Source organism: Anopheles merus, chromosome 3L (assembly GCF_017562075.2).
Source record: "Anopheles merus strain MAF chromosome 3L, AmerM5.1, whole genome shotgun sequence".
Classification (NCBI taxonomy): domain Eukaryota; kingdom Metazoa; phylum Arthropoda; class Insecta; order Diptera; family Culicidae; genus Anopheles; species Anopheles merus.
The window spans coordinates 12,790,756-12,817,010 of record NC_054085.1 but is presented as its reverse complement, the minus strand read 5'-3'; the positions used below and the strand labels follow the sequence as shown (position 1 = coordinate 12,817,010).

The 26,255-nt window shown below is 41.9% G+C and overlaps 5 protein-coding genes across 5 annotated transcripts in view; 4 read left to right on the top strand and 1 right to left on the bottom strand.

Moving 5' to 3' along the window:
- Positions 1-5,630: 5,630 nt before the first annotated feature.
- LOC121598971 (pickpocket protein 28-like) lies at positions 5,631-7,483 on the top strand. The gene is made up of 4 exons (XM_041926363.1): positions 5,631-5,770; positions 5,843-6,100; positions 6,180-6,597; positions 6,675-7,483. Exons 1-4 carry the CDS (start codon positions 5,646-5,648, stop codon positions 7,476-7,478), a joined length of 1,605 nt encoding a protein of 534 aa, XP_041782297.1. The 5' UTR covers positions 5,631-5,645; the 3' UTR covers positions 7,479-7,483.
- A 1,435-nt stretch (positions 7,484-8,918) lies between these two features.
- LOC121598761 (pickpocket protein 28-like) lies at positions 8,919-11,395 on the top strand. The gene is made up of 4 exons (XM_041926035.1): positions 8,919-9,208; positions 9,281-9,538; positions 9,618-10,026; positions 10,104-11,395. Exons 1-4 carry the CDS (start codon positions 9,084-9,086, stop codon positions 10,920-10,922), a joined length of 1,611 nt encoding a protein of 536 aa, XP_041781969.1. The 5' UTR covers positions 8,919-9,083; the 3' UTR covers positions 10,923-11,395.
- A 1,520-nt stretch (positions 11,396-12,915) lies between these two features.
- Positions 12,916-15,072, top strand: LOC121599632 (pickpocket protein 28-like). Its single transcript, XM_041927589.1, has 4 exons — positions 12,916-13,053; positions 13,120-13,377; positions 13,591-14,011; positions 14,085-15,072. Exons 1-4 carry the CDS (start codon positions 12,929-12,931, stop codon positions 14,889-14,891), a joined length of 1,611 nt encoding a protein of 536 aa, XP_041783523.1. The 5' UTR covers positions 12,916-12,928; the 3' UTR covers positions 14,892-15,072.
- A 1,382-nt stretch (positions 15,073-16,454) lies between these two features.
- LOC121599210 (cytochrome P450 6a2-like) lies at positions 16,455-18,656 on the bottom strand. Its single transcript, XM_041926839.1, has 7 exons — positions 18,384-18,656; positions 17,980-18,310; positions 17,700-17,887; positions 17,500-17,630; positions 17,347-17,441; positions 16,999-17,282; positions 16,455-16,926 (listed from the first exon to the last, which is right to left on the bottom strand). Exons 1-7 carry the CDS (start codon positions 18,608-18,610, stop codon positions 16,644-16,646), a joined length of 1,539 nt encoding a protein of 512 aa, XP_041782773.1. The 5' UTR covers positions 18,611-18,656; the 3' UTR covers positions 16,455-16,643.
- Positions 18,657-19,401: 745 nt separating this feature from the next.
- The window catches only part of LOC121599521 (protein N-terminal asparagine amidohydrolase), a 36,279-nt gene continuing 29,425 nt past the window's right edge, over positions 19,402-26,255 (top strand). Inside the window, exon 1 of the mRNA XM_041927392.1 lies at positions 19,402-19,663. The gene's annotated coding sequence lies outside the window, so the exon portion shown is untranslated. The remainder of the gene's footprint in view (positions 19,664-26,255) is intronic.

The window sequence follows — 26,255 nt, the reverse complement described above, 5'->3', positions numbered from 1 at the left end:
ATCACTCTAGCAAATTATGCTTATCGGATTCTTAATAATAACTACCTGTCTCGTTTCAAATAACAAGCATAAATACAGCAATAAACACCATTAATGGAATCTAGCTTTAGTAATCGACAGAGTACACACATCAATGATCTGAGAACAGTCAAGCATTCAATTCTGGAATTTTGATGACTTTGTCAGGCTAGTGTATGGAATTTTCCATTCCAGTTATTATTTATCGATGCGTGTTATGCAAATTTTATGCATATGTAATAATGAACTAACACTACCTGGTGCGATGAGATACATTCAAAGAGGCAGCAAAAAGATAGGTTATTACTAAGGCACATCTTGATGCTACTGTGTATTAATGATTACCTATAACAACTTTGTGATTGAGAATTCTTATTCAGCTCTAGCCATTGCCCAAATCAGTTGAATCCTTCACAACTAGTTGCTTCTGAATCATCTGCTCGTTCGGATATGTTTCGATTCGCCCAGAAACAATGCAAACGTGCCGTAGACGATTGCAACGTTTGTCCCCCTTATGCAAAAAAAAAAAATTGTCCCCCTTACGCTACGGTACATTTGGGTTTTGCCAGTTTAATAACTAGAACAAACTCTGTGACGAGCAAATAAAGGAGACGCTCACCGAGGAGGGTTTATGTTACACCTTTTAATTTGATGCCGGAAGAAGGCATCTTACGCAAAATCTCACTCCACACGGAATATATGTATACAGATCTTATCGGAAATCTTATTTTCCGGATAACAAGTTATTGACACCACTGTACGCCCGTGACGCAGGACTACATGCTGGACTTTCGATTCGATTATCCGGCACTACAACCGCTTTGCGGTCTTGGCCTGCCTCAGGAGTGTCCGAAACCGCTCACGGTCTCGCGCCTTCGTCTGCCAGTCCGTTATCCCGGCCTTAATGGCGGACGCCTCCACGCCATCTTGCCACCTCAATTTGGGCCTACCACGCCTCCTCTGTCCTTGTGGACGGCCTAAAAAGACTTTACGGGCTGGGTCGTCCGTTTCCATGCGTATAACATGGCCAGCCCACCGGAGCCTGGCGAGCTTTATACGCTGTACGACAGTGAGGTCGCCGTACATCTCGTATAGCTCGTCATTATAGCGGCTCCTCCATTGTCCTTCCACACATACGGGGCCAAGTATCCTTCTGAGCATCTTCCTCTCGAACGCGGCTAAGAGGGTTTCGTCAGATTTGGACAGTGTCCATGTCTCAGAGGCGTATGTGAGTACTGGTACTATATAGGTACTATATAGTCCCAGCTTCGTCCGTCGCGACAGGTTCTTTGAGGTAAACTGCTTTTTCAGACTATAGAATGACCGGTTGGCAGCCAGCATCCTTGCGCGCAACTCAGCTTTCATGCTGTTGTCGTTGCTGACCTTTGACCCAAGATAGGTGAATTGTGGGACGACTTCAAAAGTGCGTTCACCTATCTGTACGTCATGCCTACGTAGATTCGGATTATTTATTGGTAGGTCCGCTGATGTTGCCACCATCAGTTTGGTCTTTGCCTCGTTTATCTGCAATCCGAGGCTCTCTGCCGCCTGCTCAATCCCTTGGTAGGCTTCTGCTACATAGGAGAGCCGCAGACCAATGATGTCTATATCATCAGCGTATGCCAGGATCTGGGTTGACTTATAGAAGATGGTTCCCGTAGTCTCCACCCTCGAGTCGCGGATGGCCCTCTCTAGCGCCAAGTTGAATAGGAGACAGGCAAGCCCGTCCCCCTGGCGCAGACCTTTGGTGGTAGCAAAAGGTCCTGAGAGTTTTCCATCCACCCTCACCTGGCATGTGACGTTGGTCATAGTCATTCTAACTAGCCTTATCAGTTTGGCCGGGATTCCAAATGAGCTCATAGCGTCGTACAGTTTTACCCTGGCTATGCTATCGTATGCGGCTTTGAAGTCTATGAAGAGATGGTATGTGTCGTTTTTGTATTCAGCCATCTTCTCCAAGATCTGCCGCATGGTGAAGATCTGATCAGTGGTTGATTTTCCGTTTCGGAATCCTCTTTGATAGTTTCCTACTATCTCTTCGACGTGCGGGACAAGGCGATCCTGAAGGATCAGGGAGAATATTTTATAGGCGGTATTCAACACCGTAATACCCCTGTAGTTGTTGCAGTCCAACCTGTCTCCCTTCTTGTATACGGGGTAGATGATGCCGAGATTCCAATCACAAGGCATCGATTCGCTATCCCACACCTCAGTAACAATTTGATGAATCTCGTTTTCTAGTCGTGCACCTCCATTCTTGACCAGTTCAGCTGCAATTCCGTCGGTTCCGGGTGCCTTGTTATTTTTCAGCCGACGGATAGCCTTTCGTGTTTCTTCTATGCTAGGTGGCAGTAGCATGACACTATCTGCTAGTGGCGCTTCTAGCTGTTTGTTTAACTGGTCGTTGAGTAATTCATCAAAGTACTGAGCCCACCGCGAGAGGACCTCTGGCTGGTTACTAACCAGATCTCCATCCTTGTTGCGACAGCAGGTTACCTTAGGTACGTAGGTTACCTTGTTTCGGTGACCTGCTATCGCTTGGTAAAACTTTCGTGTCGGTCCGTACGCCTCTCTGGTTTGCTCGAGTTCCCGCATGTTTTGCTCTTCCAAAGCATGCTTCTTAGAGCGGTGAACTCGTTTCTCTTCGCGTCTGAGCCGTGAATATTCCTCTGCGCATGCCCGCGTTCTATGCCGTTGCTGCATTGCTCGGTATGCAGTGTTCTTACGTTCGGTCACTTGTCTGCATTCATCGTCGAACCAGCCAGATTTGGTGTTGCCACGACGTGGTGGGAGTATATTTCTTGCACAGTTTATTATTTTTGTTTTTAGAGCGTTCCACCTCTCGCTCGTAGTTTCATATCTGTTTTCTGGTAGTAGAGACTCGTCTAAAGCGGCTTTGAATTCCTGTTGGACAGTAATGTCCCTTAGAGAGTCCGTGTTGAGCCGAGGCTGCGTGTTTTCTCCGCCCCCATTGGTGCGGGGGCGGGCGATTCTACAACGTATCACTAAGCCAACCAAGTAGTGATCGGAATCGATATTGGCTCCTCGATAAGTTCTGACGTTTAACAGGCTCGACTGTCGTCGGCGGCTTATTAACACGTGGTCGATCTGGTTGAAGGACTTTCACTGAGGCAAATTAAGGAGGATGTGTACTACACGTGCACGGTATACCATACATAAGTCAACAGGTTTTTGTTGAACTTATAGAGTTATAATTTAATTAATTCTATTCTATTCCTTCGGGATACTCGCAAGGATATAAACTTATGATTCACGACCAGGGCGAGTACCCGCAGGTCTCAATCCGCAACATGCGCATACCCTTTGGTCACGAGATCTCGATCGCGCTCAAACCGCAAATGATTGTCACCTCTCAGGCAGCTGCCGACTATAGCTGGGAGAAGCGTCAGTGCTTCTTCAATCACGAGCGTCATCTTCGATGCTTTAAGATCTACAACCAGGCCAACTGCTAACTAGAGTGCTTGACCAACGTGACGCAGGCAATATGTGGGTGTGTGCGCTTTTCGATGCCAAGATCGAACTACACGAAGGTTTGCCCTCTTTCGAAGTGGGAATGTATGCACGAAGTCAAATGGTTCATGCATCAAGCTGACAATCTTGCACGTCCGCTTATAAAAGAGATCATACCAATGGTTAACAGATGTAACTGCTTGTCAGCCTGCACCTCGGTGACTTACGACGTGGAAACCACAAAAACCATGCTCGATGTGTAAAAGTTTCTGCAAGTAAACCATGAGTATAATAAGTCAGACAAGTTTTACATTACAACGATAGCGATCTACTTCAAGGAGTCGTACTTCATCACCTCGAAGCGATCGGAGCTGTACGGATGGGTAGACTTTCTGGCAAACTGTGGGGGACTGTTAGGATTGTTCATGAGTGTGAGCATATTGAGTCTATTGGATATATATTACTACATTACGATTGGACCATTTTCGGTTACAAGTAGGATTACCAGTGTTGAAAAGCGCAAATCGAACGAAGTCCAGAATGCCATGCTTCCCATTATCTGCATTCCTGAATAGTCAGTTGTTTTTCTTTCTAATGTAATTTAAACAATCTGTTAAATTTTTACAGGTCTGCTTACATTTCACTTCTTGGCTCAGTGTCCATCCTGACGTGATGTTGGAGAAGTATATATCAAAATAATGTACTTATAAATGTGCAGTACCGCTTGGAAGTATGTAGACATATAGATCAAGTACATAAACAAATTGAATTACTATAATTCGTTTACCGTAGGCTGTAGATTTACGTTTTCCAAGATGTAGGAAATTACACCGGGTGTGAAAATTGGAGGAAAATTGTGACATTGTGAATCGGAATAAATAACGTGTAGCAGTTGAACATTCACTTTACCTATGTGTATTCACTTGTCCGTTTGAGTTCATTTTACATGCTATAATTCACTATACAATTCATTCAATCTTCATCTAAATCTCTGCGTATATTCTAGCCTTCAAGTGTTGTTTGTTCCTAATCCCGTAACCATAATCCCATATTTGATGCTATAATAAATATAATTCAAATATAATATATAATAGAAATTGAAACACCATTCATGTTAGTCATTTTACGTATGTTGGATGTGGTCATCAATTTCACACATCTTTAATTCTTTACATAATGTGACGATTTTCTGACTGTTGCTGTTACTCGTTTTGCTCATAGAGATGTTGAGTGCGTGAGCTACACTCGTCTATTTAAAGCAAATTTTTTTCCGGTTAATGTGTGTACATCGACTTTATGGGACATACAGAGTTCTTTGACGATTTTCTAGGACATACCACACCATGTAAACGAAAAATCATAAATCATGTAAAAATCAATAAACTAAATGACGAATCAGAATGTCAGTTTTATATAAAAAAGGTTTAGGTTCTACCAATACATAACATACAATCAAACAACAAAAAATTCTATAATGGACTAAAATATAAAATCATCCATCTCATTCAAACTTGGAACCTAAAACTCTCTCTCTCTCTCTCTATCTATCTCTCTCTCTCCCTCTCTTTCTTATTCGCTCTCCTCTCTCTTTCTTTCTCTTTCTCTCTATGTGTCTTTCTTTCTCTCTCTATCTGTCTTTCTCTCTCTAAAAATTTCACCAATAATAATTATAATCCTGAATGTCAATAGCAAAATAATAAGCAGTACGTTTTATCAACGTACAATGTATCAGTTTGGTAGATAAATTATTGGTAGATATTGTAGTCTACTGGAGTGCACACACAAAAATAATACGCTCAAGCGCGTTCAACTTTTCTATAAAGAACATACATTTTATAAAGCCACAAGGAACAATTTCCCATTCTTGGTCCGGTTCTTTACCGCTTGTTATGCAAATTTCATGCATATGTAATCATCAACTAGCATAAACTGCTGCAAAAGCGTTGCAAGAGAAGAAAAAGCTTGTAGTCATTACTTACGCGCCCCAGGTAGTTACTGTGTATTAATTGCAGCCTGTGAGCGTTAAGAATACACAGGAGGACATCGTTGTAAAGAACGAGGTGCCTTTTCTAGTCATTCGGTCAGTTAAATCCATCACAACTAGTTCCTTCTGAATCTTCTGCTCGTTCGGGTGTGTTTCGCTTCGTTCAGCAACTATGCCAACGTTCCGTAGACGTTTGGGACGATCCGTCCGGGTGGAAGTGTTCCGCGAGTACTGTGCCAACAGCTCCATCCACGGTGTACGATACTTCGATCGTGATGAACGTACGACCTGTGAAAGGTGTGTCTGTAGTTTCTGCAGGATTGTGTATTTCGATTTTCAGCAAGCATAATCTCATTCATTTTACCACAGATTCTGGTGGCTAGTGGTCTTTCTACTCTCTATGTTGGGCTGTTGCGTGATGATATACAAGACATACGTGAAGTGGAACCAAGCTCCAATCATTGTTACCTTTTCGGAGAAAACCACTCCAGTTTGGGATATTCACTTCCCCGCAATTACTATCTGTCCCGAGACAAAGGTGCACACAAAAACGCTTAATTTCACAGCCGAAATGAACGCACTGCTGGAAGATTACAATTACATTAACGGAACATCCGACCGCGAGTCGTAAGTAATCCCATATAATGCTATCTCAAAATGGGTGGATATCCACGGGTAAAGAGTTTTTGTTCTCGTTTATCACTAGCATCGATCAGTTGAAAGCCGTCGCTCAGTTGTGCAACACGTTGTTTCATTCAAAATATAACTTGTTGCAGTACTTAAACGAAACGGATGAGGACGTCGTTGGCATGCTGAAAAACATGTCCTTGTCACGCCACGGTACACTTGGGTTGTGTCAGTACTGCAACCAGTACACAATTTGTGGAGAACATTTGAAAGAGACGCTCACCGAGGAGGGTTTCTGTTACACCTTCAACATGATGCCGGAAGAGGACATCTTTCGCAAAAGCTCACTCCACGCGGACTATACGTACACGGAGAGTTGGTTCTCATTTTCGGAAAATGAAACATTGGCCCCACTGTACGCACGAGGTGCAGGTCTGCATGCTGGGCTTACATTGTTCCTGCGACAAATCAAGGAAGATGTGGACTACATGTGCACGGTATACCATACAGACGGCAGATGCCATGCTCACTGCAGAACTACTTAAATACTAACCCTCTTCATCCCTTTCCATAGGGATTCTCGCAAGGGTACAAGCTTATGATTCATGACCCGGGCGAGTACCCGCAGGTGTCGATGCGCAACATGCGCATTCCCTTTGGTCACGAGATCTCGATCGCGTTGAAGCCTCAAATGATGATCACTTCCCAATCGGCCGCCGATTTTAGCTGGGAGAAGCGTCAGTGTTTCTTCAATCACGAGCGTTACCTTCGCTACTTTAACATCTATAACCAGGAAAACTGCGAACTAGAATGCTTGACCAACGTGACGCAGGCAATATGTGGATGTGTTCGCTTTTCTATGCCACGATCAAACGACACCAAGGTTTGCCCCTTGTCGATGTTTCACTGCATGTCCGATGTCAAATGGATTGTGTATGACATTGACGATCCTGAACGTCCAGTCAACGAAGAGATCACGGCAATGGTCGACAGATGTAACTGCTTGCCAGCATGCAGCTCAATATCTTACGACGTGGAAACTACGCAAACCACACTGGATCTGGAAAAGTTTCTGCGCGTCAACCATGAGTATGATAGGTCGGACAAGTTTTACATCACAACGATAGCGATCTACTTCAAGGAGTCGTACTTCATCACCTCCAAGCGATCGGAGCTGTACGGATGGGTAGACTTTCTTGCAAATTGTGGTGGACTGCTAGGCCTCTTCATGGGTGTAAGCATATTGAGTCTATTGGAGTTATGTTACTACATTACGATTCGACCATTTTCAGTTAGAAGTAAAATAGCCAGTATTGAAAAGCGAGATACAAACGAAGTCCAGAATGTCATGCTTCCCGTTATCACCAAGCGTGAATAGCCAGTTGTAGGTTGAATTGTTTATGATATATTACTATTGTTCAGCTCGAGCTCGAGACTGGGTGGTTTATGGATTTTCACAGATAATAGTTCAAAAAATGTCAAATTCATATTAAAATTACAAATTTCACTGGTTAGGCTATCAATTCACTTTGAATTAATTGATTAATCATTAGTACAATAGTTTTTTTTTTATCAATAACTATAGATTTTACATCGGTACATGAACAAAAATGAAGCTCGAAAAGTGATATGTTCACTAGATAGCTGCACAGAGATACTGTTTACCAACTTGAATATCGCAGATAATTGACGTTCTACTTTAGTATGCTATCCCAATTGACATTTTTTAGCACGAATAACCGGGAATTTGCGCAAGGTCCTCAAACTTGGAACCTTAAACTTCCCTTAAATTGCACCAGCTAATTTAGAATTAAATTTAGAAAAAGTCGTTTACAATCAACTGAGATGCGGCTTTTTCATTACTTTCTTCTAGATTTGCTCGGAAATCATGTTTCCTATCGTTATAGTTGGTTATATACCCATTTTATACTTAAATTATAAAACATAATTTTTATAGAATAACGTCACAAAAAATAATTTTTGTTTTTCATCAAAAAACCATAGCTATGAATGAAAAATGTGCTCGACGGTATCGTCCATCGATAGTGGAACGTCTAATTCACGAACATATCAAATCTTGGCGCTTTCAACACTTGATCACATGATTTTATACTTAAATAATACCCATTTTTAAATTGAATAATGTCACATTAATTTAGCTTTTGATTTTCATCAAAAACCAAAGCTATTAATGTAAAATGAGCTCGATAATTGTTGGTAAAACCAGTGAATTTTATGATTTTGATATTAATTTGACATTTCTTGGACCATTATCCGTGGAAATCGATTGACCGGCATCCGCCCGGTCCCGAGCTACCCGGATAATCGACGTTCTACTGTATAACTTTGGTTACCGAATCTTACGAACATTGATGTAATGCAATCATTTGCTTTGGTTTTCCTAACATGTACTGCATTTGCTCTCCATGTCTCCATCCAATTCACTGAAGCATTGAGTTAAATTACTAGTTACAGGAATACATCAACGTTGAAATAAATAACTTATGTAATAAATTTCATAATGACAAGGCTTCACTACGCATCTTTAGATATAGATACCAATAATAGTTTAAAATAATGTTCAAAGAAAAAAAGCAATACGCCAAAACACATTCAAGTTTAAAACCAACAATGGTCAAGGGAATAAAGCCACAAGGAACGATGCCTCTCTCTTGATGCTATTGCTTAACACTTGTTATGCAAATTTCATATGTAATTCATTCATGCATATGTATTCATCATCCACCATAATATGTTGTCAAAGCGCTCAAAAATGAGCCAAAATATACCTAAGGGTATTACTTACGCGTGTCATGTTGCTACTACGAATTAATTACTACCTCTGACCGCTACACACACGCACGAGGCCATCGTTTTACAGAATAAGATGCCAGTTCTAACCATTCGGTCAGTTGAATCCTTCACAACTAGTTCCTTCTGAATCATCTGCTCGCTCGGGTGTGTTTCGCTTCGTTCAGCAACTATGCCAACGTTCCGTAGACATTTGCGACGATCCGTCCGGGTGGAAGTGTTCCGCGAGTACTGTGCCAACAGCTCCATCCACGGTGTACGATACTTCGATCGTGATGAACGAACGACCTGTGAAAGGTGTGTCTGTAGTTTCTGCAGGATTGTGTATTTCGATTTTCAGCAAGCATAATCTCATTCATTCTACAATAGATTCTGGTGGCTAGTGGTGTTTCTGCTCTCTATGTTGGGTTGTGGCGTGATGATATACAAGACGTACGTGAAATGGAACCAAACTCCAATCATTGTTACCTTTTCGGAGAAAACCACTCCGGTTAGGCACATTCACTTCCCAGCCATAACGATCTGTCCTGAAACGAAGGTGCCAGCCAATAAACTTAACTTCACAGCCGAAATGAACGCACTGCTGGAAGATTACAATTACATTAACGGAACATCCGACCGCGAGTCGTAAGTAATCCCATATAATGCTATCTCAAAATGGGTGGATATCCACGGGTAAAGAGTTTTTGTTCTCGTTTATCACTAGCATCGATCAGTTGAAAGCCGTCGCTCAGTTGTGCAACACGTTGTTTCATTCAAAATATAACTTGTTGCAGTACTTAAACGAAACGGATGAGGACGTCGTTGGCATGCTGAAAAACCTGTCTTTATCACGCCGCGGTACACTTGGGTTGTGTCAGTACTGCAACCAGTACATGCTCTGTGGAAAACATCTGAAGGAAACACTCACCGATGAAGGTTTTTGTTACACCTTCAATATGAAGCCGGAAGAGGACATCTTTCGCCAAAGCTCACTCCACACGGACTATACGTACACGGAGAGTTGGTTCTCATTTTCGGAACATGAAACACTGTACGCACGAGGTGCAGGTCTGCATGCTGGGCTTACATTGTTCCTGCGACAAATCAAGGAAGATGTGGACTACATGTGCACGGTATACCATACAGACGACAGATGCCATGCTCACTGCAGAAATACATAAAGACTAATCCTCTTCATCCCTTTCCATAGGGATTCTCGCAAGGGTACAAGCTTATGATTCATGACCCAGGCGAGTACCCGCAGGTGTCGATGCGCAACATGCGTATACCCTTTGGTCACGAGATCTCGATCGCACTCAAGCCGCAAATGATCGTTACCTCTCCGTCGGCCGCTGACTATAGCTGGGAGAAGCGTCAGTGCTTCTTCAATCACGAGCGTCACCTTCAATACTTTAAGATCTACAACCAGGAAAACTGCGAACTAGAATGCTTGACCAACGTCACGCAGGCAATATGTGGATGTGTTCGCTTTTCAATGCCACGATCAAACGACACCAAGGTTTGCCCCTTGTCGATGTTTCACTGCATGTCCGATGTCAAATGGATTGTGTATGACATTGACGATCCTGAACGTCCAGTCAACGAAGAGATCACGGCAATGGTCGACAGATGTAACTGCTTGCCAGCATGCAGCTCAATATCTTACGACGTGGAAACTACGCAAACCACACTGGATCTGGAAAAGTTTCTGCGCGTCAACCATGAGTATGATAGGTCGGACAAGTTTTACATCACAACGATAGCGATCTACTTCAAGGAGTCGTACTTCATCACCTCCAAGCGATCGGAGCTGTACGGATGGGTAGACTTTCTGGCAAATTGTGGTGGACTGCTAGGCCTCTTCATGGGTGTAAGCATATTGAGTCTATTGGAGTTATGTTACTACATTACGATTCGACCATTTTCAGTTAGAAGTAGAATAGCCAGTGTTGAAAAGCGAGATACAAACGAAGTCCAGAATGTCATGCTTCCCGTTATCATTAAGAGTGAATACCCAGTTGTAGGTTGAATTGTTTATGATATATTACTATTTGTTTAATGTTGTACAGTATAACGTCAATTATTCGGGCAGCTCGAAACTGAGTGGTTTATGGATTTAACGGATAATAGCTCCAAAACTATCAAATTGATATTGAAATTAAAAATTTCACTGGTTAGGCTATCAATTCACTTTGAATTAATTGATTAATCATTAGTACAATAGTATTTTAATCAATAACTACAGGTTTTACATCGATACATGAACAAAAATGAAGCTCGAAAAGTGATATGTTCACTAGATAGCTGCACAGAGATACTGTTTACCAACTTGAATATCGCTGCAAATATTTACCATGATGAACAGCTGTCAAATTTATGCCCACGGTTAAGTCGCCCGCCGGTTATTCCGTCCCCGAATAATTGACGTTCTACTTGACATTGATATTTTTTAGCACGAATAACCGGGAATTTGCGCAAAGATCCTTAAACTGGAACCTTAAACTTCCCTTAAACTGTACTAGTTAATTTAGAATTAAATTTACAAAAAGTCCTTCATACTCAACTGTGATGCGGATTTTTCGTTGCTTTCTTCTAGAGCGAATCTAGAGCGGAAATCATGTTTCCTATTGTTATAGTCAGTGGCGGATTTAGGGTGTTGGGGGCCCTAAGCGTTAAAAGGAGAAGAGGCCCTCCGGTTGTGTCGAGCGGGGGGGGGGGGGCCTTTTTAACACTACTGTACACACTGTTCTATATGCTGGAATTACCATCCACGGGGCCCTTAAATTGACGGGGCCCCCCGCGGCCGCTCAGTCCGCGCACCGTTAAATCCGCCACTGGTTATAGTTGGTCATGTAGCCATTTTATACTTAAATAATACCGATGTTTTTGGGTAAATAATGTCACACAAAGTTAGCTTTTGTTTTTCATCAAAAACTAAAGTTATTAATGTAAAATGAGCTCAATCGTCCATCGATAGAACAAAGTCTAATTTACTAATACACCATATCTTGGCGCTTTCAACACACTTGATCACACACAAATTCACAATTTCAGGCGTATCGAGTACTATTCTTGCAGACATGGAAAAACAATTTCGAGCATATGTCACTTGGGATGTATCAATAGCTTTCATATTATTCCACACAGTTCGGTACAGCCGACAAATTGGAGAGCTATTTGTCATATGAATGTATTTAACACCAAGTACCTTCATCGAGAACAAGTACCTTCATCGAATGAATAAATATAACTTGGGTTACCGAAACTTTCAAACATTGTTATAATGCAATCATTTGCTATGGTCCTAACACGTAAGGAATTTTCTCTCCACGTCTCCATCCAATTCACTGACGCAATGAGTTTAGAGTCTACTCGCGATCGAACAAAATTACTAAAGTAAGACAATTGGTCACATATTCAAACTTGCATACATTCAAAGTGTTGTAATGCAACTTAAATGCTTTCATTTTCTTAACATTACAAGTTGAACATGCCTGCCATCCTGTAGTGTACTTGTTTCATCATTTTCTTTACTAGTTGCGTGAACTTATCACTAACTTCAACGTTAAAATGCATAAAGTATGTAATACATTTCATAATGACAAGGCTTCACTACGTATCTTTAGATATAGATACCAATAATAGTTTAAAATAATGTTAAAAAACCCCAATGCACATTCAAGCTTAGAACTAACAATGGTCCAGAGAATAAAAGCACAAGGAACAATGCCCCTCTCTTGATGCTGTTGCTTAACGCTTGTTATGCAAATTTCATGCATATGTAATCATCATCCACCATAATATGTTGTCAAAGCGCTCAAAAATGAGCAAAAAAATACCTAAGGGTATTACTTACGCGTGTCATGTTGCTACTACGAATTAATTACTACCTCTGACCGCTACACACACGCACGAGGCCATCGTTTTACAGAATAAGATGCCAGTTCTAACCATTCGGTCAGTTGAATCCTTCACAACTAGTTCCTTCTGAATAATCTGCTCGTTCGGGCGTGTTTCGCTTCGTTCACGCCAACAATGCCAACGTTGAGCGGGCGTTTGCGTCAATCCGTTCAGGTGGAAGTGTTCCGCGAGTACTGTGCCAACAGCTCCATCCACGGTGTACGATACTTCGATCGTGATGAACGAACGACCTGTGAAAGGTGTGTCAATAGTTAACGTTAACTCTCAATTTTCATTAATCTTGAACCTAATTCGTTTTTCTCTAGATTCTGGTGGCTAGTGGTGTTTCTGCTCTCTATGTTGGGTTGTGGCGTGATGATATACAAGACGTACGTGAAATGGAACCAAACTCCAATCATTGTTACTTTTTCGGAGAAAACCACTCCGGTGAGGGACATTTACTTCCCAGCCATAACAATCTGTCCCGAGACAAAGGTACACGCAAGGACGCTTAACTTCACTGCTGAAATCGAAGCATTGTTGAAGGATTACAATGACAACAACGCAACATCTGACCAGGAATCGTGAGTTATTCCATGCACTATATGGCCTCAAATACACGACGTACGTTCAATCCAGCTATAGAAATTAATTACTATTCGAACGTGTTACCGCGGAAACGCAGAGATACTCATGTTGGATATCTCTACGAACTGTTAAACGCGTCGTGTATTTGCGGCCTAACATATCGAATATATGTAGATCTTCGCGAGTAAAGAATATTTGTCATTCACTAGCATTGAACAACTGAAAGCCGTCGCTCAGCTGTGCAACATGATGTTTCACTCCAATTATGAATTTTTGCAGTACCTAAACGGTACCAAGGACGACGTTGTTGGCATGTTGAAGAACCTGTCTTTATCACACCATGATACGATCCAGGGATGTGTGTATAGCAACCAGTTCATACTTTGTGACGATCATTTGGCAACAACGCTCACCGAGGAGGGTTTGTGTTATACCTTCAACATGATGCCGGAAGAGGACATCTTTCGCCAAACCTCACTCCACACGGAGTACACGTACACAGAGATGTGGTACCCTGTCCCGGGACATGAAACAGTAACAGAACCAATGTATGCACGTGGCGCAGGATTGCATGCCGGGCTTACATTGTTCCTGCGACAAATCAAGGAAGATGTGGACTACATGTGTACGGTATAGCACAGAAACGCTAAATGTCAACTCCAGAAATAATTCTAGTTTTTTTTCCTCAATCATCTTTCTATAGGGATTCTCGCAAGGGTACAAGCTTATGATTCATGACCCAGGCGAGTACCCGCAGGTGTCGATGCGCAACATGCGCATACCCTTTGGTCACGAGATCTCGATAGCACTCAAGCCGCAAATGATCGTTACCTCTCCATCGGCCGCTGACTATAGCTGGGAGAAGCGTCAGTGCTTCTTCAATCACGAGCGTCACCTTCGATACTTTAAGATCTACAACCAGGAAAACTGCGAACTTGAATGCTTGACCAACGTGACGCAGGCAATATGTGGGTGTGTTCGTTTTTCAATGCCACGATCAAACGACACGAAAGTTTGTCCATTATCGATGTTTCGATGCATGTATGATGTCAAATGGATTGTGTATGACATTGACGATCCTGAACGACCCGTCAACGAAAAGATCACGGCAATGGTCGACAGATGCAACTGCTTGCCAGCATGCAGCTCAATATCTTACGACGTGGAAACTACGCAAACCACACTGGATCTGGAAAAGTTTCTGCGCGTAAACCGTCGTAGATATTATAGACCGGACAAGTTTTACATCACAACGATAGCGATCTACTTCAAGGAGTCGTACTTCATCACCTCCAAGCGATCGGAGCTGTACGGATGGGTAGACTTTCTGGCAAATTGTGGTGGACTGCTAGGCCTCTTCATGGGTGTAAGCATATTGAGTCTATTGGAGTTATGTTACTACATTACGATTCGACCATTTTCGGTGAGAAAGAGATTAGGTAGGTTAGATCAGCGCAAAGCAAATGAAGTCCACAATTCATTGCTTGCCGTTGTTACTAAAACTGAATAGCTAGGGAACAGCTTGAATTCAATATTTTCAGCATACGATAAGTTAAGGAGAGTTTATGCATTTACTTATCGACCTTGCATTTATATACATAATGCAGTGCAATGTTGTAGCTACAGAGTTAACATGGTTAACTAGTCCAATAAGAACTGTCCACATGTTTATAATAATCTTAATCTATCTTCTATCTTCTTTTTCTTCTTCTTCTTCTAAATATATAAAAATCTCGTGTCACGGTGTTTGTTGCGAGCAACCTCTGAAACGGCTGGATCATTTTCAACGAAACTTTGCACACACATTATGGTGGTATGTGAATAGGTTTTAAGACTTACATCATTTTCAGATGTTATACTCAACTTAATTTAATTGCAATTTTCCAATCCTATACCAAGAGCAATTTTGTTGTTGTATACAGCACTTTGACACTCGGTGATAAGTGCAGTTTACACTGGTGTTAAAACCTCGCAAGAAAATTCGAGCAGTTTGCGAACTCGCATGAGGCCTCGCATTCGCGATAGCGTTTTAGCGCTGGTATATGGGTACAGATATTCCCCGATATACGCCATATTCGATATACGCAATTTTTGTATACGGTATGTTCTAAATTTGACAGTTCTTTGAGCAATTTGTACAAATTTTGACTGATCGAATGTCAAAGGCAAAATAATTTCCCTTTGGTCGAATTTTAAAACCCATTTCAAAAGCCATACACCTCGATATACGCCATACACGCTATACGCTATTTCGCTATACGCTACTTCGCTATACGCGAATTTTTAAAATCTGACAGTTCTAATACTAATTTGACACATCAAATGTCAAACTCAAAATAAATTCCCTTTTGGTCGAATTTTAAAACCATTTTAAATGTTACAAAACTGTAATTTTTAGGTGAAATCAGATCAAATAACTAATTTAATAGCTAAAACCTACCCCTTCAAGCAGAATTATACGACAATTAGCTATAATTTGACAGAAAACATCGAAATTCAACTCACGCAAATATTCAAGATCCGCGATTACCTCCAGTCCGCATTCATAGCATAATCGGAGAGTACCTTTATATGGTATATGGTTTATGGGTCCAATAAACTCCGTGGTAAATCAAAAACTCAGTTATACCCAAAAGGATGATTGTCATAGCAGATCTTAATTACCTACTGTTATTACGACAGATAAGAATAATCGAAGCTTATGGATAAAATCATAGTAATCATTGTAATCATTGTTTTTGTACTCCTCGGATTGCATATTTTTCTATTTTTAATTAAAACGAGACATCAATTTTATCCCCTGTGAAACCGGGTAAATCCGCTAGTCTTTTTATAACAATCTTTGAATATGCATCACAGTCCACCACGCACACCATAGTGCTGTGTAGAATATTCAAGAAGCTAATTGTTATAAACACGTGGACAATTGTTTATTTTATTGTATCATTTCCTAACAAACTAAATCACAAAATAGTAAGAAGTAACATGCTTAGAAAATGACTGCTTCTATAAACATATAGCTAGTAGCACTTTAAAGTATAAAAATCGGTGGAAAGTAAATTACGGTCCTGCTAAAACGCAGCGCCTAGCCAACGATAGCTCAAATAGCGCCATCTATTGATAAACCCAGGCTACTAATCTCCCACAAGTGCTCTTCTTAGTGATAATTGCAAAACACATTACTTTTCATCATTTATTGCAAGTATAAAACATATCATACCCACAGTACTACCGCACAGCACTAACCTACACACTAAGTTCCCTATCGTCGCTCAAACACAATCCGCAAACCATCCCGTGCCTGATAAACGAAAGAGCGCGAATCAATTGCGAACGGTTTATCGTTCGGCCCGACCGTCACGCGATAGTTTAGAATCAGCTTCACCATCGCCAGCTTCACCTGGGCCTGAGCGAATCGCATCCCCAGGCACATCCTTGGCCCCTCGCCAAAGGGCAAAAACGTCGCACCCTCGTGCGTCACCTTCCGGGCCGGGCTGAACCGTTCCGGGTCGAACTGGTGCGGTTCGGGATAGTACTTCGGATCCCTGCAAACGAAATAAGCAAGTAGATATTTCAGGAGACCTTCAAACAAAAGAAAGGAAATTACACACACTCACATGTGTATTGCAAGGACGGGAATAAGGATGGGTGTGCCTCCGCGAACGTATATGCTCATGTCGTGCCCCTGCTCGTCCCGGAAGCCCTTTCGCATGATGTACTTTTTGGTGCACACTTTGTGCATCGTTGCGGCCGGTGGATGCATGCGCAGCGTTTCCAGCATCACCCAGTCGAGGTATTCGAGCTGCTGCAATGCATCAAAGTCCAGCTGGCCATCGTTTGCGTCGATTCGTTTCTTTATCTCGTTGTACAGGTTTTGCTGCACTTCTGGGCTTTTAGCGAGCTAATGTAGATATTTAAAATAATATATTCAATCAAAAAGATTCATTTAACCCAATAGTACTCACTCTGTATAGGGCAAATCCGAGCACCACACTGGATGTTTCAAAACCTTCCAGGAAGATGGTGAGCGCGTGAGCTGTAATTTCCGTCTGAGTGGCATCTAAAACAAAATTCACATTCAAATAATTTTGAAAGGGGAGAATCAATCCGATACGTACTACTCTTTTCTCTATTTTTGAGGAAAGATTGAAGTAAATCTTCCTGCACGGTCTTCTCTGAAGCCGATCGTTGAATAATGAGATTAGCCACAAGCGATCTAATCCATTCATCGACGTCCTTTAGCAAAAAGCTGAAGAAACAATACATATATATGAGTTTAATGTGCGCCTTCGATATCTTCCAGCTGCAATCCACTCACGGCACTGGGATGTACTTGGCCACCGTTGGCAGAAACACGGCCATCATCGTCTTCACCGTGGCCATGGGTGACGTTTCGAACACGCGCCTTCCCATGCGCCGAAACTCGCTCTCCTGCTCCCCAAAGCAATCACCATCGATGCTGAACGTACACGCAACGACATTCTGCGTGGTAAACCGGGCAGCTATCTTCACAATGTACAATGATACGCAAAGACCAGAAAAAAGATTAAAATACATCCTAACGAGCCGATAAGTTTATCCAACCTCTACAGGCTTACCTCTTTAGCCTCGAGCTCCTGGGCCACATGACGCCCGATAAAGGTCACGAACGCATCGGCCACCGATTCCATCACCGGGAAGAGTTGCTTTATCTTGGCCCCGGTAAACGATGGCGTCAGCAGGCTGCGGGAACGCTTCCACCGCTCGCCCGTCACCAGGAAGGGGTCGTGCGATAGCAGCGGGTCCTGCCGGACGTCCAGCAGGAAATCGTTGTTGGCAAAGCAATCGAAATCACGGCTCAGGATGTTTTTCACCAGCACTGGGTCCTTCACCATGATGGCTGGGGTGAATATTTTAAAGTAGCCCACAAACGGTTTGTCCGGATAGGCACTGCACAAGATGGGAAGTAAAGCCTTCACAAATGAACATTTAACAGAAAAACAAACCCCACCTCAATACTCACTTGTACCAATCGCTTGCCAGCTCGGAGATGTGTTTCTTGAGCGCTAGCGAAGGGCCCAGATTGCCCGTTAGCAGCGACGGTTTCGGATACGGCACCCCATCGATCTCCCAGAACTTGTAGTTATGCTTCACCAGCCAGTAAAGCAGCGCGACGAGTGTAATCAGCGGCACTGCCACCAGCGGATGGTGGTAAAACAATCCGCTCAGCAGTAGACTGGACACGAACATCTCGAACCGAGCGCAAAACGCAGACTGAACGAAACGCGTCAACTGAATGCGTGTTCGTAGTTGCACCGCTGGCGCTGCATATCACCGATAAACCGATAAGAAGCTCCCCGTTTGGCAAGATAAAAATAAAATAACGATACAGTTCTTAATTCGCACTGATATTACACCGATTAGGTAACCGATGAATTGCTGTTTTGCGATAAGAAAGCTGCTGCTGAAAGTAAAGAAATGACACGTGCAGTTGGGTGTGTTTCGGTTGCGTTTGAATTTATTGTACGCGAGCACATGCAAGTTGCGCGCAAGCGGGTGTGGTGCTTTTGTGCAACATGTTGTGCAATTTTTAAATTTTAAAACGGAATGAGAAATCAAAAGTTTCAGGTTTGATGCTCATAAAAAGATGTAATTCATGAGAAAGGTTATGATTCACATTATTTAATAACATTTCATCGGATTTTGGAAAATAACAGTTGAAAATATTGAACTGAAAAGAATATTCTCAGCGATGACACACGATCCCATCAGAATGTAAGTACTGAACATTGTACTCTAAACGTGAAAATCTTGCAAAGCGAATTGCACAAAGGGGTCCAGTTTTTATTTATATTTTCTCAAATTAATTTATTATTGATCGATTTGAAAAAAACATTTCACTCTAAACTTTATTTATCAAACTCATTTTCAACATCATTCAAACAATGAACCGCAAAAATTATTGCATTTCTAAATAAGTTTGTCAACCATGCACCACCACGGGACCGACCACTGTGCAAGCGCTTTGTTGTGATTCTGGCCCAAGCACAGCGAAGGTTTTCGTAGCTGCCAGCTGATCGTTTTGGTGCGGGCGTAGAAAATTAGTTACGTTGTTTTTGCTACTTTTTTGGTGCAAATTAGTTTACTTCCGTGCGGTACAAAAGGGGGAAAAGTGTTCGTGGTGCTAGTAACGAAAGAGCTTAAGCAATATACACAATTACCGTTGTATTGCCGTAAACATTGTACAAATCCTGTTCCTAAGCCTGTATCGGGTCCGATTGTTGTGTTGTATTCGTATTGCAGGTAAGTTTACTAAAAAGCGTCCTTTTTATTAACGTAAACACACAGCAGTTACATTATTACATACTATCGACGATTGAATAATTCAACAAGCAGTGCTCAACTGTTCCGGTGCGATAAGAAAGTACCGAAAACTATGCCCCATTAAGGAAAGCATAAACCACAACTTATCGGACCCTGCATTATCCTTATCGGCCGGTTATTCCCTTGCGTTTGTCGGTTGATTCTTTTTTTGTTTTTGTTTTTTTCATCCCGTTTATACACACTTCATCGCACCCGGCGATCAAAAACCTTTATCGATCGAAGAACGATGCAAAAAGAGAATGAAATGTGAAATTCCACCACCCTGTCTTCCCTTCCCTACCCTTCGCACGGAAGATTGTCTTCGGCGATGTGTCCAATCGATCGTGTGTAAACCCCCTCAAAAAAGGCGAAAGAAGAAAGGGATCAAAAAGTGCATCGATCGGAAGCCTTTTTTGTTTCCTTTTTTTGTTTTATTCTTGTCCGCACGTCCAAAATGCATGTTTGCGTGTGTTTTTTTTCTGTTCTTAATTCGTTTTTTTTGTTCTTCTCTTCATGCCCTGCAGAGACAGGAAACGTACGGTCAATAAAAATTGGAAACGTACGATAAATGTATTATTTGAAAACGGGCACCCTGGTACCCGCGACCGGAAGTCGCCGTGCCGAAGCCCAGACACGGGTGACGTCGGTTTGTGGCGGCTGCTACTTTACGAGGGTCACTTGGAATATGGTGGTCACTCGTGGTCGCAATAGCTATCTGTGATAGGTATTTCTATACCTTTAGTACCGTTTTTTTGGTTCAAACTTCTAAAGAATCCAATTTAAATTTGATTTAAAAATAGTATTTCCAGTTCACTGGGTCATTTTGCGCTCTAAAAGATCCAGAATCCATCGGCACAACCTTCACGGTCGCAGATAATCAGCATAACGGACCCCGAATCTCAATTATGGCAAATTATCACACCGTGCAAAACCACAATTGAACTGTCACGATACACACCATCGGCTGACACCGATTCCATTTCGCAAACAATACCGATCCGGTCCTATTCCCTTCCCTCTTTTTGTGATCGGTCTGGTTGAGTGTACCAGAGCGGTAAGCAAATAGTAGCCACAGCATTCAAGGCTCTGTGGCTCGTGTTGATTGTGGGTAATTTGTTGTGGCGAACCATTTGAGTTGGGAGCCCTCCATCGATCCAGCGCCTTCAGGATGGCCCCGGGCGACCTTGTGCACTTGCTTTATGCCGTACTGTCTGAATGGATGGATCTGGAGACGGTGTGCGCATCATCATCATCATCGCCACCGCCACCACTTTCACGATGAGTTCAAGATATCACTCGAACCCTCTCTTTGAGACCCCGAGAGGGACGGACGGATGGCAGTATCTCTGACCGGTGAACGTCACCACTGGACACTCTTCACTCTTGGCCGGGCCACAGCGGTCGCACCACTTCCAACCAGCGCCAACTACTCCAAATAATGTTCCTGGTGATTGTTCCAGCGCGATAACCGAAACCAGATTCCTTCAAGTACGGTCGCGTCATCAGAATCCAATGCAAGCATTTACCATCGATCTCATAATCCATCCTCGTCGCCATCGGTTGGGCCCGGCAATCTGCATTTTCTGCATCACCCGGTCAATCAAGGCCACCGAAAGGGTAAGGAATGATTGCACTTTCGCACAAAATAAAAAAAAAACGGATCACGGGCACGATTCTCGTTCTGCCTTTTTTCCCGTACGGTGAATCGTAATGTAAATCATTTCGGCCACCGTGGTGTGTTCCTTCTCTCTCTGTTGGGATCATTCCGTTGTTGGGTGGTAAATTATGTACCCCATTTGTGGTTTGGCACTTGGATCATGATCATACACACACATACATGTAAAAGGTGGCAAACGCAAAAATTATCACCTCATTCACGATTGAAGGTGTAATTTGCCTTATTTTGCATCATTTGCCTGATCTGATTGATTTGGTTCAATATTTTATGCAGGAGATACGTAGCTTGATGCCTTTGTCTGAGTTCATTTTTATCGCTTAAAATGTCTTTTGGAAAGCTTTTTGTAAGGCATACTGAACTCCCACATCTCTTATGAAAAAACAAAACCAATTCCTCATTATTGCTAAGGTCAAGAACGACCGGTTTCTTCATTTTTTTTTGTGGATGTACGGTTGTTTCGGTTTAGATGTTGAAGCATCATTTTCGATGGCATTTTTCGATGGTAGTTCTCTAGCCTCTCTCTAGCACACTGTAGCACACTTGAAGCCAAGGGGGGATTTCCACCGTTTGTTGCGATCTTGCTTGATGGAGGTTCATCTTGGTTTTTGGAGTGTAGAGACAACATTTGCTGTGTAAATTGTACGTCCTCTCGCCGTCCGTCCGTTCGTTAAAACAGTGGCAAGTGTCTCGTGTGGCTCATTAAGCATCCGCTGGAAGTAGGAATGTGTCCTTTTTGGTTTGCTTTTTTTTTTGGTTCAATAAATAGCTTGTGAACCTTTTTTGTTTGTTAAAGTGAATCATTCGTAGGGAGCTTTCACAAATGTTGAATGATTTGTTGCATGTTTCTTCGCAATGAGTATAATCAGTAAGATAAAATGTTAATATCTTTGTTGCTTTGTTGTTTTACATGGGTTGTATAGTTGTGGGACAGTTCCTTGGCTCTTTCCTATTGGAAGTGAACTACATATGATGTAAACTGGAAATTGGCCATGAAAATTCCTATTCAATTTGTCCAACAAGGGTGCTATAGAGTCCAATTCAAATTACATAAAGTTCATGTCACACAAGAAAGGCTCAATGAAGTGTCCCACAGCCATCAGAATGCATGGAAACCCCTGTATTACTTTCATATGTTTCAGCTAATTTTATATTATTTTCTATGAACCATAGGAAATATCTGTTCAATGGTAATGTTCAATGTAAAAGAAAGAGCTCACTAGAAAAACAAAAGCCAAATTAAGACATTCAATAAATTACTCTCGAAAATTTTAATATTTTACTAATTTTATTCATTATTTTGCGTGTTTCTTAACGTTTTAGCTTCATTTTTCTCTTTTTTTTTCTTGTACTTTTTTTAAAGTTGTTTATATTTAGTACATTTCCTTGCATTTTCTTTCGTTCTTCTGTTTAGTATATGTACATGTTTTTTTTAATTTTCAATGAAATATGTTATATTTTTTTATATTCCATTTCAGAAATTGTACTTTTTTTTACTTCGTATGTTTCTTCATAATTTCAAAGTTACCTTTATGTTCCAAAATAAATTTTAATCATTTTAAACAATTTCACTTCGATGATACAATAGCTCTGTCTTCCGTGCGCAATTCAAACCCCGAAATCATGCGGTTCAGCGTTTTCAGCCTTATCGCGGCGACATATTTTTAAACTTAATCGCTCCCAAAAGCAGTCCCTTCGTACCGGAGCACCATTGCCGCGTACGAACCCGCTCACACCCCGACCGGCGGATAGTCCTGCAGTTCCAGCCAACTGCGGTTCAATCGTATGTGTATTGGTGTGCATTCGTGCCTTCCGACAACAAAAAGGGCGTTCGTTCGGCGGTTTCACCTCGTGTGTGCGTGTGCCGAGCTTTGAAAGCGACCGCGCGCGCGCCTCATCTTTTACTTGCATCGCGGTCGGGAAAGCTTTCGCTGGAGCGTTCAGTCGCCGTCCGATATTGTTCCGTGCCGGATGTTTTCGGGTTGCGCTCTGGTGCGTTGGTCGGGTTATTGGCGAGTCCTCTCGAGTACGATCTCGAATGATTTCGCGTTATCCACATAATCTGTGTACAAGACTTAAACACACCCCTTGTGTTGTGCGTGAATTGTGTTAAATCGTACGCGAAGTGGGATGTGAAGGAGCGGTGCACGTGATGGTGTTTTTAAAAATTGGTACCAAGTGGTGCCGGTCGGTGGTTTAAGACTCGTAAACAATTTTACCCCTGGAAGGCAAACCAGCTGGAGATCGTTTTAGTGAGTGCATAAAACAACGAAACTATCCAAAGGTACTTACATTACTTGAAGTTGTCATTGTGTTCGACATGCAGTTGTAAAATGTTATTTTATATGATTTTACCCTACATTATTAATTTGATCTGTTTAGTCATTATATTGCCACGTGCATGCATAAAGAGTTGTGTTAATTACAGAGAAGAATCGTTTACGGCAACATCATCAGGTTTTGTTTCCTCTGATATATTACTGTTTATTCTCTTCTCTTCGTACTTGATTGATAGCTGTTGCTTAAGGAGTTTTGTTTCATTGTGTCGATTACTTTACTGTTTATCTCATTATTACACACATCGAAGATGCCTAAATTGCACACTTTTCGTTTTTTTATATTTGATGTGAAGATGTTTATTTCTTGTTTTATTTGTCTGATAAATTCACATGTTAATGGCATAGTATTAATTCAGCAATGAGATGTTATTTAGTTTTAGATGAAATTATTTATTTCTTCATTTGTTTTGCATAACACAACTTGAATTGACTTCAAGGTTTGTAATTAGTTATCAATGGCTTATTGAACTTTTTTAGATTTTTTTATATCTTAATATGTTCAGAATCTATTTGTTCAGATTTGTTCTTGGTCAGGGTCTGTTGTTTAGCCACTCTTTCCCGTTCCAATGCAACACCATAGCGAAAGGTTGCATTTACCTAGCAATCGGGAACTTCTTGCTAAAACCGTACTGGATCTGTGCATGGTTTTCTACTATGTTTTGCGCCAGGCCTTGCTGGAAATAAACGCTTACTCTGGCGCGCGCGCGCACTCACTAAACAAGGGCGAGCCAAGATGAGATGAAAAATAAACCCCGCAACCATCGAAACAAGGAGCGGGGGGGTTCTCCACAATGAAGGAAGCAAACCGACATGAAGCAAGGTAACAAAAACGATATGACCACAACAACGAAGCAACGAAAGCAACAAAAAAAACAACAAACCACTCGCTCCACGCCGGCTGAACGATAATAATCTTTCCCTGCGCTTACTTGCGTTGTGGCCGCGGCATATTACCAAGGCACCATCATACCGAGCAAAAGCAGCAAAAAAAAACGGGGAGGACGGATGGCAAGAGTAAATAATATTTAACATATTCCAAGCCGCTGCCGGTCGGTTCGTCTCCAGGTGGTGATGGTGTCTTATATCGGGGTGGCTTACGCTGATCGCTGTCCGCTGCTGGGACGATCTTGCGCCGCTGCGCTCACAATTGCTATTTGTCGTCTTTGTAGCCCCGGTCTCTAGGAAGCTGCACCGGTCGCGCTGGTGCTCGGGCTATTCGACAGCGCCGGCCTTCCGTACCTTGTTCGTGGAGCCGAAGGTAACGCTTATGCCGTTTAGAGACTCCCCCCTCAAAAAATGGCTAAGGCAAAAAGAAGAAGCTGAGATACAGTAGAACAGCTGAAGAGGTAACAAGTATGCCGTCGTACGTTACAGTTCTTTGCTGGCGCTGCTGCTCCAACCGGGTTAGAGAAGAGTTTTACAGAAAAGAAAAGAACGTAAAACAGCACACGTTTACAGACACACACACATGTGAGTTGTGTGCTTCTGAAACGTAAAATGAAACGAAACGTAAACTCCGCACGGATTGCCGGTGCAGAAGCATTAACTTGGCTGGAGAGGAGCAATGTGTTGGGTACGATGGCGTTGGACCGTATCACCCTGGAGGCGATACTGCCAGAGCGGATCGCTCGGATGTCGAAACCGCTGTCGTCCCGTGGGAGTTTGGCTGGCTTTGATGAGCACAGTCCTGCGCCATGATTTGTGTCCGATGTTAATAGCGATCACTTTTGACAGCACTTCGGCACAAAATTCTTTTGAGCTAATTGCATTACGGGGCGGCGTACGATTCGCTTGCTCTCTCGCGTCGTCCGGTGCAGAGCGAGGTGCATTTTGGGGCTAGTCGGATTGCCTGGTGCACTAGAAAAATGGATTGATTGAGCGTGTAAAGTGCATTCAAGAGGATGTTCCCATGGGAACAGGTCGTGGGAGTAGTTCATGGAAGAGGAAGACTTTTTAACGGAACATTTGTGCATTAAATTCAGTTTTCAAAGCATATAATCTTAAAATTTTACATTTCATAGTCTTTTGTTGATATATTTGTTCTTTTAAACGTTTTTCTTTATTTTATGCCGATTTGATGGTGTTTATTAAACGCGATGTATCTGAAAAATTTATTTCAGTTATTTTGGTATACTTATTTATTTTCGTTTATTGCTTCTTGTTTATTCATTTTGTTTATTAATATTTTGTAATCTGTTTTTTAGTAATCTATTTATTTCATGCGTCTAATTCGATTTTATGTATTTTATGTATTTTTTTTATTTTTTTTTATATTGTTCAAATGCTTCATAGGCGATGGGTTGATTATTTGTATCTTTTTTTCCATTGTATTACTCCTTTTATCTTTTATCTCAAAACATTAATATTTGAAATTCTTGTGATTGTGTTTTGTTTTTCGAAATACGCGCTTTTACCTTTTAACCTTCAATGATTTATTCATTTTCAAATAATAAACATTACTTAAAACCTTATTTTATTCTTTCTCCATTTTTACACCCATTACTTCCACATGATAGAA